This window comes from Salvelinus sp. IW2-2015, linkage group LG2, assembly GCF_002910315.2.
Source record: "Salvelinus sp. IW2-2015 linkage group LG2, ASM291031v2, whole genome shotgun sequence".
Taxonomy (NCBI): Eukaryota; Metazoa; Chordata; class Actinopteri; order Salmoniformes; family Salmonidae; genus Salvelinus; species Salvelinus sp. IW2-2015.
Window position 1 is genome coordinate 2,776,507 of NC_036839.1, and position 14,217 is coordinate 2,790,723.

Consider the following 14,217-nt stretch of genomic DNA (forward strand, 5'->3'; position numbering starts at 1 on the left):
TGGCTACTGCTATAGGTTTCAGGAGTTTCAGGCTGCTCTCTCACAAAATACATCATCCAGGAGGATCCTCTTGATGGGGCTGTCCACTTCGGCAGACTGTGATATGGCCATTTCTTGGAGACTCCTTCCCCTCCAGGAGACTGTCAAACATGATGACAACACCACCCCAACATGTGTTGCTGGGCAGCTTCAATGCGGTGCTCTTATTCTTGTCACTTTGCTTGGTGAGGTAGATTGCTGCTATAACGTGATGACCCTTCACATACCTAACCATTTCATTGGCTCTCTTGTAGAGTGTATCCATTGTTTTCAGTGCCATGATGTCCTTGAGGAGCAGGTTCAAAGTATGAGCAGCACAGCCAATGGGTGTGACGTGAAGGTACGACTTCCCCGCTATAGACCAAGCTGCCTTCATGTTCTCAGCATTGTCTGTCACCAGTGCAAATACCTTCTGTGGTCCAAGGTCATTGATGACTGCCTTCAGCTCATCTGCAATGTAGAGACCGGTGTGTCTGTTGTCCCTTGTGTCTGTGCTCTTGTAGAATACTGGTTGAGGGGTGGAGATGATGTAGTTAATTATTCCTTGCCCATAAACATTCGACCCCCCCATCAGAGATGATTGCAATACAGTCTGCTTTCTCTATGATTTGCTTGACCTTCACTTGAACTCTGTTGAACTCTGCATCCAGCAAATGAGTAGATAAAGCATGTCTGGTTGGAGGGGTGTATGCTGGGCAAAGAACATTCAGAAATCTCTTCCAATACATATTGCCTGTGAGCATCAGAGGTGAATCAGTTGCATACACAGCTCGAGCAAGACATTCATCAGCATCTCTGACTACGTTCCTCCATTGAGTCAAAAAACTTCTGATTCCAGGAGGACCATGAGCCGTTGCTATCGATAAGGTGTCTGATTCATCATTTTCACATCGAATAGAAGTAGAGGGACTTTTGTCAGAGGTTGCTTGTGAGCGCTGAGGGAACTTTATATACTTGGCCAGATGATTCTGCATCTTTGTTGCATTCTTCACATATGATTTGGCACAGTATTTGCAAATGTACACAACTTTTCCTTCTATATTAGCTGCAGTGAAATGTCTCCACACATCAGATAGTGCCTGTGGCATTTTCCAGTAAAGATTACAAAAAAAATTGTTAAAAAACACAAATACAATTCCATGTACAGATAAATAGTTAAGCAGTTAGATTAAACAACTCCTTTGTAAGACAAATGTTTTAAAATGAAACATGAATGGAAACAGGTGAATTAACACTCCTCAGTTAGCAGGCTCAAGCAAGCTAACACCCACATGGGAGCAAAAACTAACTAGCAGAAATTGTTAACAAGTTAGAAATGATTTAAACACACTTTGCTGTAGGCTACTATTTACTAGTTAACAAAAAAATCATGTATGTCATATAAAATATATTCACCCCACCCAGTATTGTACTCAAAACCAGAAAGCATGTAGTCCTTGGCTCAGACAGTGCAGTAGTGTGGGCTCAATAGCATCTCATTAGTGTGCAAGATCTTGTGAATCAGCTGTACATGTGATGGAAGAGTGCACTGTGCATGCAGAGGGTTGCAATTCCATTGAATTGGGGATAGTTTAACCAAAATATGCCACAAGACCTAGAATTGCCTTATGTGTATCATTCAAAAAATGTTGACTGCTATAAGCACATTTTTTGATGAATTTAAGCAAAATTCCCAGGCTTAACTTCCCATGGAAAATTTTCGGAAAATTTCTGGAAGTTTACCGGAAAGTTTCCGACCCTTTGCAACCCTAGCCAGGTCTATGGCTATTCATTCTTCATTATGGCCATTTGCCTAACGTGCAAAAAAAAATCTTAATCCTAAAGAATTTTACAATTAGCATTTCAACCCATGCTGGCCTTATTAGGAAATATAGGGCCTACATGTACAACCGGTCAACCTGGCTGGTGCATCTGAGAAAATGTCAGTAACTGTAAATAATGTTTTGTCAATATGTAGGCCTATAATAACTGGAAAGACTGTGCTTAAAGGTATACTGTTTGATGCAGTATTTTGATGAGCATTTCAAATAAGTTTCCAAGTTGATTGAAACCGGTACACAGGGCTTGCTACAATGTATCCTCAAATAGCTACATCTGTTACTGTAATCTGTAGAAATGATGCTTTTTAATAGATTTAATCATAATGTTTCAATGCAACATTGTTTCAATTTTTTGGTTCAGGGGCGGGGATTAGGGCCGTGTCGTTCCATCATTTAAGTTTGATTGGTTTAAAAATTATGTCAATCGAACATCTCAAACATAACATGCCCGCCCTCTTCTCCAGAACGAGGAGTTAGGGGAAATTAAGTTGTTTGACAACAACTAGCCAGTAGAAATACTGTTTAGATCACGGGAAAATAATTTTGCACGATAGTGATGAAGTTCGTTATTAGGTGTGGTGTATAGATTTAGTATAAGTATTACACTTCCCACAGGATATTTTGTAAACATTTCGAAGTTACCTTCTGAGCTTGGTGAGTTAAAAAAGCTACTGTAGCATGCTAAACGAGCTAGCTAGCCAGCTGTGCGTTTGCTAATCGTTCGTTGTTTTTAACTAATAGCTACTGTTCGCTTGCTACTAAGATAGCTAGCAACTTTCTGGAAATCGTATTTGACTGTGTTCTTGTGGTTATTTAGTGTGTTGTCACAATTTGATTTAGCTAGCCAAGTTAGCGAGACAAGATTAACATTTGGCTGGCTAGCTAACTAGCTAGCTGTCAGTGTCCTATAGGTTCATGTACAATGTCAACAAACTGAGCTATCTAGCAAGCCAAAATAAAAGTAGCTAGCTAATCAATCATCAGTTCTAACCAATCGTCAACAAACTCATTGCCACGGTCTAACTGAAAGGTAGCATACAATAATAGCGATTTAATCAGCACGTTTGAGTGACACCCGGATATTACTTTGGAAAATCACCAATAACTCGTATAATAGTTTACCATTTGGCTATGGGTGGGGATGGCCCAATACAGATAGACACCTAGCTAACTTCCTAACATGTAGCTCCCAGGGACCCTGCATTAGATTTGACCCAGTTGATTGCTATGATCTGATCATTCTGTTTTCTATTGTCTGACCACAAATATTTTTATTTTATTTCACCTTTATTTAACCAGGTAGGTCAGTTGAGAACAAGTTCTCATTTACAATTGTGACCTGGCCAAGATAAAGCAAAGCAGTGCGACAAAAACAACACAGAGTTACATGCACATAAACAAACGTACAGTCAATAGGAAAATCAATGTACAGTGTGTGCAAATGTAGAGGATTAGGGAGGTAAGGCCAATAGGCCATAGAGGTGAAATAATTACAATTTAGCATTAATGCTGGAGTGATCGATGTGCAGATGATGATGTGCAAGTAGAGATACAGGGGTGCAAAGGACCAAAAAGATAAATAACATGTGTAGCTGTGAATGTAGCCTACAGCTTAGGCTAATTATGGTGATGAGCAAATGTGCCATTGTCAGGACATGATTTGATTTGTTAGTTACCATCAGAGCCATATATTAATACACTACATGACCAAAAGTATGTGGACACCTGCTCATTGAACATCTCATTTCAAAATTATGGGCATTAATATAGAGTTGGTTCCCCCCCCTTTGCTGCTATAACAGCCTTCACTCTCCTGGGAAGGCTTTCCACTAGATGTTGGAACATTGCTGCGGGGAATTGCTTCCATTCAGCCACAAGCACATTATTGAGGTCGGACACTGATGTTGGGTGATTAGGCCTGGCTTGCAGTCGGAGTTACAATTCATCCCAAAGGTGTTCGATGTGGTTGAGGTCAGGGCTCTGTGCAAGCCAGTCAAGGTTTTCCACACCGATCTCAACAAACCATTTTCTGTATGGACCTCGCTTTGTGCATGGAGCCTTCCCCAAACTGTTGCCACAAAGTTGGAAGCACAGAATTGTTTAGAATGTATGCTGTGGCGTTAAGATTTCCCTTCACTGGAAATAAAGGGCCTAGCCCAAACCATAAACAGCCCCAGACCATTATTCCTCCTCCACCAAACTTTACAGTTGGCACTGCATTGGGGAAGGTAGCGATCTACGGGCATCTGCCAAACCCAGATTCGTCTGTCAAACTGCCCGATGGTGAAGCGTGATTCATCACTCTAGAGAACGTGTTTCCACTGCTTTAGAGTATTTGTATTTATTAAGGATCCCCATTAGCTGTTACTCTTCCTGGGGTCCAGCAACATTAAGGCAGTTATTTACAATAAKAAATATTAGATGACATTTCATAACAATTTTCACAACACATTAAGTATGTTCCCTCAGGCCACTTCTCTACTATCACATATCTACAATACAAAATCCATGTGTACTTGTCTGTAGAGTGCGTGTCTTATCGTGTGTGTGTGTGTGTCTCTTCACAGTCCCCCCCTGTTCCATAAGGTGTATATATATATTTTTTTTTATCTGATTCTACTGCATCAGTTACAAAAACAAGTAGTCAAATGGTGGCGAGCTTTACACCACTCCAGCCACGCTTGGCATTGCACATGGTGATCTTAGGCTTGTGTGCAGCTGCTCAGCCACGGAAACCCATTTCATGAAGCTCCCGACAAACAGTTATTGTGCTGACGTTGCTTCCAGAGGCAGTTTGGAACTCGGTAATGAGTGTTGCAATCAAGGACAGATGATTTTTACTCGCTTCAGCACTCGGCAGTCCCGTTCTGTGAGCTTATGTGGCCTATCACTTCGCGGCTGAGCTGTTGTTGCTCCAAGATGTTTCTACTTCACAATAACAGCACTTACAGTGGACCGGGGAAGCTCTAGCAGGGCATACATTTGAAGAACTGAAATAGCCGAATCCACTAATTTGAAGGGGTGTCCACATACTTTTTTGTGTGTATGTATGTACAGTTGAAGTCGGAAGTTTACATACACCTTAGCCAAATACATTTAAACTCAGTTTTTCACAATTCCTGACATTTAATTCTAGTAAAAATTCACTGTCTTAGGTCAGTTAGGATCACCACTTTATTTTAAGAATGTGAAATGTCAGAATAATAGTAGAGAGTGATTTATTTCAGCTTTTATTTCTTTCATCACATTCCCAGTGGGTCAGAAGTTTACACACACTCAATTAGTATTTGATAGCATTCTGTTTAACTTGGGTGAAACATTTCGGGTAACCTTCCACAAGCTTCTCACAATAAGTTGGGTGAATTTTGGCCCATTCCTCCTGACAGAGCTGATGTAACGGAGTCAGGTTTGTAGGCTTCCTTGCTCGCACACACTTTTTCAGTTTTGCCCACAATTTTTCTATAGGATTGAGGTCAGGGCTTTGTGATGGCCACTCCAATACCTTGACTTTGTTGTCCTTAAGCCATTTTGCCACAAATTTGGAAGTATGCTTGAGGTCGTTGTCCATTTGGAAGACCCATTTGCGACCAAGCTTTAACTTCCTGACTGATGTCTTGAGACGTTGCTACAATATATCCACATAATTTTCCACCTCATGTTGCCATCTATTTTGTGAAGTGCACCAGTCCCTCCTGCATCAAAGCACCCCCACAACATGATGCTGCCATCCCCGTGCTTCACGGTTGGGATGATGTTCTTCGGCTTGCAAGCCTACCCCTTTTTCCTCCAAACATAACCATGGTCATTATGGCCAAACAGTTCTATTTTTGTTTCATCAGACCAGAGGACATTTCTCCAAAAAGTACGATCTTTGTCCCAATGTGGGGTTGCAAACCGTAGTCTGGCTTTTTTATGGCAGTTTTGGAGCAGTGGCTTCTTCCTTGCTGAGCGGCCTTTCAGGTTATGTTAATATATGACTCATTTTACTGTGGATATTGATTCTTTTGTACCTGTATCCTCCAGCATCTTCACAAGGTCCTTTGCTGTTGTTCTGGGATTGATTTGCACTTTTTCACCAAAGTACTTTAATTTCTAGGAAACAGAACGCGTCTCCTTGAGCGGTATGACAGCTGCTTGGTCCCATGGTGTTTATACTTGCGTACTATTGTTTGTACAGATGAACGTGGTACCTTCAGGCATTTGGAAATTGCTCCCAATGATGAACCAGACTTGTGGAGGTCTACAAATTTTTTTTTGAGGTCATGGCTGATTTCTTTTGATTTTCCCATGATGTCAAGCAAAGAGGCACCGAGTTTGAAGGTGGGCCTTGAAATACATCCACAGGTACACCTCCAATTGACTGAAATTATGTCAATTAGCCTCTCAGAAGCTTCTAAAGCCAATACATTGTTTTCCTGGAATTAACCAATCTGTTTAAAGGCACAGTCAACTTAGTCTATGTAGACTTCTGACCCACTGGAATTGTGATACAGTGAATTATAAGTGAAATAATGTCTGTAAACAATTGATGGAAAAATTACTTGTCATGCACAAAGTAGATGTCCTAACCGACTTGCCAAAACTATAGTTTGTTAACAAGAAATTTGTGGAGTGTTTGAAAAACGAGTTTTAATGACTGCAACCTAAGTGTATGTAAACTTCCAACTTCAACTGTATTTGTGGCTCTGGTTACCATAGTGTACTGTAATGTGCATTTTTTAGCGACGGCATAGGCCCTGATCTCAGTCAGACCATGTGTGCTGCAGTTTGTTTACGTAATAGCTCATCATTCGTCTCCAATACATTTTATCCAAAGGGAAAGCGGCGCATTTTTTCCCGTTCTACATCCAGACTCAACTCATCACCTTCTCATCATGCCTTTCCCCTTCGGGAAGTCTCAGAAGAGCCCAGCAGAGATTGTGAAGAGTCTGAAGGAGAACGTGGCTTACTTGGAAAAGCTGGATGCGGCAGAAAGCAAAAAATGTGAAAAGGTCAGGTGGTACTTGTGGACTGCTGTTTTGAGAGCACACTAGAAATTGTCTGTTGGCATTTGTTAGTAAAAGTCGGTCTCTAACGTTTGAGCATCAAGACAGCAGCATCATATAGAAATGGCGTGAGAGTCATTGGATGCGTCTGAAATGGCACCCTAATCCCTATATAGTGCATTACTTTTGACCAGAGCCATATATGGGTTTTGGTTAATAGTGCTCTATATTATAGGGAATAAGGTGCCATTTCAGATGCAGCCCCTGATTTAACTAAGTGCTGTTCCCTCATATCTTCTTGTCACCAGGTTGCAGAAGAGGTGTCTAAGAACCTGTCATCTCTGAAAGAGGTGCTGTGTGGTACAGGAGACAAGGAGCCTCAAACGGAGGCAGTTGCCCAACTGGCCCAGGAGCTCTACAACACCAACCTCCTCATTGCTCTCATTGCAAACCTGCAAAGGATTGATTTTGAGGTGGGGGAATGTTCTACCCATTAGTTTTGTGCGGGGGGGAAATATATTCAGGATACAACGGTAATCCATAGTGGATGTATGAATGAATACAGAAGAGGGCGGAGCATAAAGCACTGGGGAGTGACAGTGTTCTGTGGGCCTCTCATTCCTTTATCTCAGTATTTTTGAACATGCGCATACAGTATCACCCTCCTATTCTTAAGTGAGTGTAATGTTTATCATCATCATCGTCCACCAGGGAAAGAAGGATGTGGTCCAGCTGTTCAGCAACATTGTACGGCGTCAGATTGGCACCCGTACGCCCACGGTTGAGTATATCTCCTCACACCCACAGATCCTCTTCATGCTGCTGAAAGGGTGAGTCTCAAAGCTGCCCATCTGCCATCTGTTAGATCAGTAGACATGCAAGACATAGCGAGAGGCATGGATTTATCTATTTTAGTTAGGTTTATCCCCATTTTAATGGACTTTTTAGGCATTTAACTCCCCTCTTTGTTCATTTACAGATAGGGCTGCTGCGGTGACCGTATTACCGCGGACCGTCAGTCATGAGTCATGACCACAGTAAATTTCCACGTGACCGTTGTCACAGTAATCTCCTCTTATGCACTCTGGACGTGCGTTGGTAGTACCCAACTCGCTAACGACCATCAGGTCACTAATGGCCTGGTACTCGGCGCTCTATTGTCCCTCTAACCACTCTGATATTAATAGAAATGCAATCGAAAATGACATCAAAACAGTATCATGCTTTGAAAACTCACCTCACTGTGATCGATCAATTTGAAGAAAGAAGTTCAACAACAGGTTGGAACTGAGTGGAAAACATTGGTCGTTGTGGATGTTTTTTCAAAGCTGAACACAACAAAATGGACAGCGCTTTCTAAGGTGATGATTCATTCAAAACGCCAATATTGTTAGAGCTTACGCATAGGCCTATATAAGAGCCCAAGCTAAAAAATAAACAACTGAATGAAAATGATTGTGCCATTATATGTATATTACGCACAGCATAAAATATAAAGATTTAAGATTTCTTTGGTACATAATTGGTCTAGCCTATACTAAAAAATTTAACAAATACTAGTAGAGTGTGCACTGTATAATGCATACAGGATGGACTGGTTAACGGATGTTACGCTCCAAACTTTCTATCAATGAGTTTGGGAGAGAACGTATAGGCCTAGGCAATGCCATTGGTTCATTGATTGTGGAGAGCGGCTTACAGAGTTAGCCTACAATTTATAGTGAATTCAATTTTGAATAGCCTTGTAATAGGGCATTAAATAATATTGTTTTTTCGGCTGACATTACTTTTAGCTACAGAATATCTCACCACTTTGCGTTTCCTCTTTCTCCTCCATTCCTTTCTCAAGTACGCTGAGAGGGAGGCTATCAACAGTTGAATTAAATATGTTCAGTTGTGAACCTATTACTATCGATGTTCCTTAACAGATTTCACTTAGTTTCCCAAATGAAGCACGGGTTAGTTGCAGGAACAAGGTTGGAGAGCCCATGGGATACAGAGTTTCACCTGTCGTGCAGCAAGAGCCTGCATGCTCCTCAAACAGTGGCTGAAGCGTGGAGTGAAATGTGTTCTTATAAGCCCAGACATTTCTATATGCAATCCTGTGAAAGCAGAGTTTTGATGGTTGCCACTAAAAAGAGGATCCCAGCTGCAAAGATATTTATTTCTCAGCTGCTCATATTAAGCACATGCCCCGCTCTAAAACTGGAGTAGACTACCCTGCATGATTTTAATCAGTGCACGCTTTTTTTTGTGAGTTTCTCAAATCATCAATAGGCTATAGTTGCATCATGCAGGCCATATTTGTTTTGATTTTTAAGACATTCTATCTTTCATAGCTTAAGTTGCCAAATAACTCTAAATCTAGTCTATAGGACTTTTTTTCTTCAAATTATCACTTTTATGCTCAACATAGCCTCTTCATATGTGCACTCACTCTGGAATGGGAAAAATATCCTTTCTATTTTATTAATTTAAGTAAATGATATTCTTCTTAATATAAAATAACGGCACTTATTAGCATATTGTGTCTGCTAAATGAACTAGCCTATGGAATGGATAACATACAGTTGGCATACATACAGCAGCCAGATAACATACAGTTGGCCAACTCATTCTGTTCTTCTGAAATACACTTTCTTCATATCATAATGTTTCTTTATTTATTTTAGGCAGGTTTAATGCATTTGTGATGGTGTATATAAAATGGACTTATTATACTTTTAAAAAATGTTGATGTTCCAAAGGCTTGTGTGCGTGGAGGCCTGGAGATGCTTAACATGTTTGTTAATTAACGGTCAATTGCTGTGAGACCAGCAGTCAATTTCATGACCGCCATCTGACAAAATGTCATGACCGCCACATCCCTATTAACAGACCCACGTGCATACAATCTCAGCAGATCCTAAATGAATAATCACCAACAAAACACACCCATGTAGTAGTGTTGAGCACTACTGACATGAATCCCACCTTTGCAGGTACGAGAGTGCGGAAGTGGCTCTGAACTGTGGGATGATGCTAAGGGAGTGCCTGCGTCATGAGCCCCTGGCGCGCAGCGTTCTTTTCTCTGAGGACTTCTACTGCTTCTTTCGCTATGTAGAGCTGTCCACCTTCGACATCGCCTCAGATGCTTTCGCTTCATTCAAGGTACACTGCTGCCTTTCTCAGTTCTTTATGGCCTATGTGCGTACTGTAACTAAGCCTTGTCCGAGCCAGAAAGGCTCCTGCCCTATGTCCAACCTCCTGTATCGTGAGGCAGCTTGATGCACAAGTACATCCCCTGGACAGAACGTTAGCACTAGTGTCCTTAGTATGATCTGTTATTTCTTGATCTAATATCCTGTTCTTTTCTCTCAAATGTGTTGCTAGGATCTTCTCACGAGACATAAGATTATGTGCGCAGATTTTCTGGAGACCAATTATGACAGGGTGTTTACAGAATATGAGAAGCTCCTGCATTCCGAGAATTATGTCACCAAACGGCAGTCCCTGAAGGTACTCTATATCACGTTTGATGCTGCATGGTATCACTTTGTCATAAAACCCAACATTTTAAAGTTTTGACCTCTCACGTGACTCAATTATTACTATCTTCTGTAACTGAAATATCTTACTAACTTATCCTAAAAGCAATGATGACCCTCTTTTTTATATTACTAACCAAACTGTTTTGTAGCTCCTGGGAGAGCTTCTTCTGGACAGACATAACTTCACTGTGATGACCAAGTACATCAGTCGTGCAGAGAACTTGAAGATGATGATGAACATGCTGCGAGACAACAGCCGCAACATCCAGTTTGAGGCCTTCCATGTCTTCAAGGTGTGTAGAAATCTTTAATTAAGGGATCGGCCAAGGCTGAGGGTACAGATTCTGGCCTCATTCTCTGCTTGTCCTAGTTTCCACCGTTTTGGGTTACTTGACCTAAAATACATGTTATTCACATTTTCATCCCCTAATCTATCATTCTCAGTCTTTATAGAGGATGCAGAAATATGAATGCTGCCTTTAAAAGTTAGTTATAACTTCATACTGTTGTATTATTCTAAATAAATGATTCCATTAACATATACTAAGGTATACATTTACCAGTTAACCAACTAGAATAGATGTCAGGCTATGGCACTCACTCACGCTGTAGCACTATTCAATTCAAAGACTGTCCACTCTGGTCCTAGGTGTTTGTGGCCAACCCCAACAAGACTCAGCCTGTGCTGGACATCCTGCTGAAGAACCAGGCCAAGCTGGTGGAATTCCTGAGCCACTTCCAGACGGATCGCTCTGAGGACGAGCAGTTCTGTGACGAGAAGAACTACCTGATCAAGCAGATCCGCGACCTGAAGAGACCCCCGCCACCAGAGGAGGCGTGAGGGGGCAGGCAAGGGGGACGCCAGTTCAGAGGGAGAGAGTGAGAATGATGGTGAGAGCGAGGGAGTCATGCTTGACTAGAATCTATTACTCTTCCCTTCTCTTAACTTCAAACATAGGAAAATATATATTGTACAAACTCCCTCCTCGTCCCTTTTTAAGTTTCTAATGCTCATGTGGGAGCGGAGGTCATTTTTAAGGCACACACAACAAGAGTGACCCAAGAACAGTTATTTAAACCATAGAGCTATTTCAGCCAATTCGTATGAATCAATGCACTTTGTCAGATGATGTTATATTGGACCTTAAGCACAGTAGCACACCTGAGCAATTTCCTGGGAAATTAGGATACGTGGTCAACATAAAACGGAATAAACTCTCTGACAACAGGCAAAGTCTCACCAAACTTTACAGGAAATGTCAAATAAATTTGCAAGCTTTTAAAAGGCGATGTCCTATATGATATTTTAGGACCTAGAATTTTTAAATCAAGATATTCTTTTGCTGGCGTTATTCTATAATAGTTAACATTTTATTTTGTAACTAACACCACACTTAACAAATTCCATAATATCTTGGTTTATTGCTTTATTTAAGAGCTCTTTTAATATGTGGATGAGCTTAGTGGTATTATTCTTTGCTTGGGATAGACACTTGGGGCGAAGTAGGTCATTGTAATCTTTAGTTGATAACTACGTAATTATCTTCAGTCCAGCTACTAACAGCACACAAAGTGACAATAGAAAGCTCAAAGATGCGAGTCCTCTGCATCAGTTGTCCTAATAGAATCCATCAGAGATGGCAATAAAAAAAAATCTGAAACATGAATCGATGAGATTTGTGAGGTAGGAGCCAGGCTAGTAGACTAAAATAGACTGTCAGATAACGCTGCAGGGTGACCATAGGCAGCCATCCATTCTTTGCTCTGATTGATCCCAATGTTGGCACTCTCTTTTTCCCCCGCCCGGACGCTCGCTAGTTTTCATATGCAGTTAGGAACTGGTGTGAGATAGGAAGATGTTTTTTCTTTCAGAAATGATCACTTAATAATATTGCTTTGCAGACAACTGATAAGATGTATCCTCCCAATAATATTACTAACACATAATATCTTATCGGACAAGAATAATGCAACACAAAAGTAACACTGTAATGTTGCAGTGCAGCAGAACCTGCCCGAGCTCTGATACTCCTAAGATGCTAGTAAGCGTGGGCTTTCATGAGCTGTATGCTGTATTTCAGGCCTCACTCTCATGCAGTTAGACGCACTGGTCAGGAAGCCATTGCAGAGGCCTGTGATTGGACCCTTTTTTCCCCAATTTTCACTTAAAATGACATGCCCAAATCTAACCGCCTGTAGCGCAGGACCTGAAGCAAGGATATGCATATTCTTGATACCATTTGAAAGGAAACACTTTGAAGTTTGTGGAAATGTGAAATTAATGTAGGAGAACAACACGTTTAGATCTGGTAGAAGATAATACAAAGAAAAAAAACATGCGTTTTTGTTCCATCTTTGAAATGCAAGAGAAAGGCCATAATGTACTATTCCAGGTTAGGCACCATTTAGAATGTGGCCACTAGATGGCAGCTGCGTATGTGAAAAGTGTTAGACTGATTCAATGAACCATTGCATTTCTGTTCAAAATGTTGTAGCAAGACTGCCCAAATGTGCCTAATTGGTTTATTAATCCATTTTCAAGTTCATAACTGTGCACTCTCCTCAAACAATAGCATGGTATTCATTCAAGAATGTTAACTTTCTGCCCATATCAGATATGTCTACTGTATGTCCTGGGAAATGTTCTTGTTACTTACAACCTCATGCTAATCACATTAGCCTACGTTAGCTCAACCGTCCCGTGGGGGGGGGGGAGCACTGATCCCGTAGAGGTTAAACACATTAAATGTTCCACATAATAACCTGCATTGTCAAACTTGAATGAGCCAATTGGGATGATTTATGTTGAATCCAAAGCACCTAATTGGCCACATTCTCTTAATGGGGGTTRGCCGCTATCAATAATTACTTTGTATATTGTCCAGATGAACAAAAAAAAGAGTATCTTGAAATGACAGCATTTTTGCCTTACCTGGTGTCACTTAAATTGCATAATAACAGATTACAAAAATATATGGTGTCTGTTTTGCACAATTCTAGTATATACCTCATGGGGTTTTGAGTTCATACGTGCTGTGTTCTCTACTTTCCTTGACAAGATATTTGATTTGATATTTTGGATAAACAGCATTGGTTTGTATTATGCATGCTAAATAAATCAATGTTTTTGTTTGAACTTAAGCAGGGAGTGGCACCTGGTTTTCTCTTAGGGGAAAGACTTCAACTAAATGTATTTGTTGGGTGCCTCATGTCAATTCATAATGAATTACAGGATTGGCCCCACAAAAGTATGAATGTTGCCTTACTTTCAGAATTTTTATTTGATTGTTAAGACCATGTATGTGCTCAATTTTCTTAACCAAAGGTAATTTGAGGTGGAAAATAATGCATTTCAAGTCCCAAACATAACGCCAACTTCACAGGCCCAGATTAAATTAATTTTAATTGGTAATTAACTGCAAATGTGATTTCATGAATCTAGATAAACCTTGAATGGAGTACTTCTGGACTAGAGACGGTATTCTAGGACTTTTGGAAAAAGTGCAATTTAGTACTGTAGGCTTAATCTAGGTCACTATAATCAGCCCACATTCTATTATTTATTGGAATTTCAGATCACCTGTTTTGTGATACACCAAGCATTAATCAAAATGTTTTATCACAACTTCAAACTGAATAATTTCTTAGAGGAAATCAAATATAAAGCTAAATGTTTCAGATCATTTTCAGACCTCTGGTTACTTGGCTAGTATAATAACTCAATGGCAATATTATAAAATTCTCAAGGCTAAATAATTGTTGGGTGATTCAGAATTTTCCTTTTGAACTGTAAAATGTTTATGCTTTACTTTTTTCACCCTGTTTCCCATAGGCTTTGTGTAT

At 40.5% G+C, this 14,217-nt stretch overlaps 1 protein-coding gene across 2 annotated transcripts; it reads left to right on the plus strand.

Annotated features, from left to right (window-relative positions):
- Positions 1–2,326: 2,326 nt before the first annotated feature.
- LOC111973233 (calcium-binding protein 39) lies at positions 2,327–11,917 on the plus strand. 2 transcript variants are annotated; one of them, XM_024000528.2, is made up of 8 exons: positions 2,327–2,513; positions 6,676–6,850; positions 7,153–7,317; positions 7,556–7,674; positions 9,826–9,994; positions 10,217–10,342; positions 10,524–10,667; positions 11,024–11,917. In XM_024000528.2, the coding sequence occupies exons 2-8, from the start codon at positions 6,734–6,736 to the stop codon at positions 11,213–11,215; spliced, it is 1,032 nt and encodes a 343-aa protein (XP_023856296.1). In that variant the 5' UTR covers positions 2,327–2,513; positions 6,676–6,733; the 3' UTR covers positions 11,216–11,917. The 2 variants fall into 2 exon arrangements, with proteins under 2 accessions (XP_023856296.1, XP_070302736.1); XM_070446635.1 differs by having other exon boundaries at positions 2,329–2,513; positions 6,676–6,858; positions 7,160–7,317.
- The last annotated feature ends 2,300 nt before the right edge of the window (positions 11,918–14,217 follow it).

Coding starts and splice junctions, on each gene's coding strand:
- LOC111973233 (XM_024000528.2), top strand. CDS start 6,734: ATGCCTTTCCCCTTCGGGAAGTCTCAGAAGAGCCCAGCAGAGATTGTG. Junction 6,851..7,152: donor AAAGCAAAAAATGTGAAAAG/GTCAGGTGGTAC, acceptor TCTTGTCACCAG/GTTGCAGAAGAGGTGTCTAA. Junction 7,318..7,555: donor TGCAAAGGATTGATTTTGAG/GTGGGGGAATGT, acceptor ATCGTCCACCAG/GGAAAGAAGGATGTGGTCCA.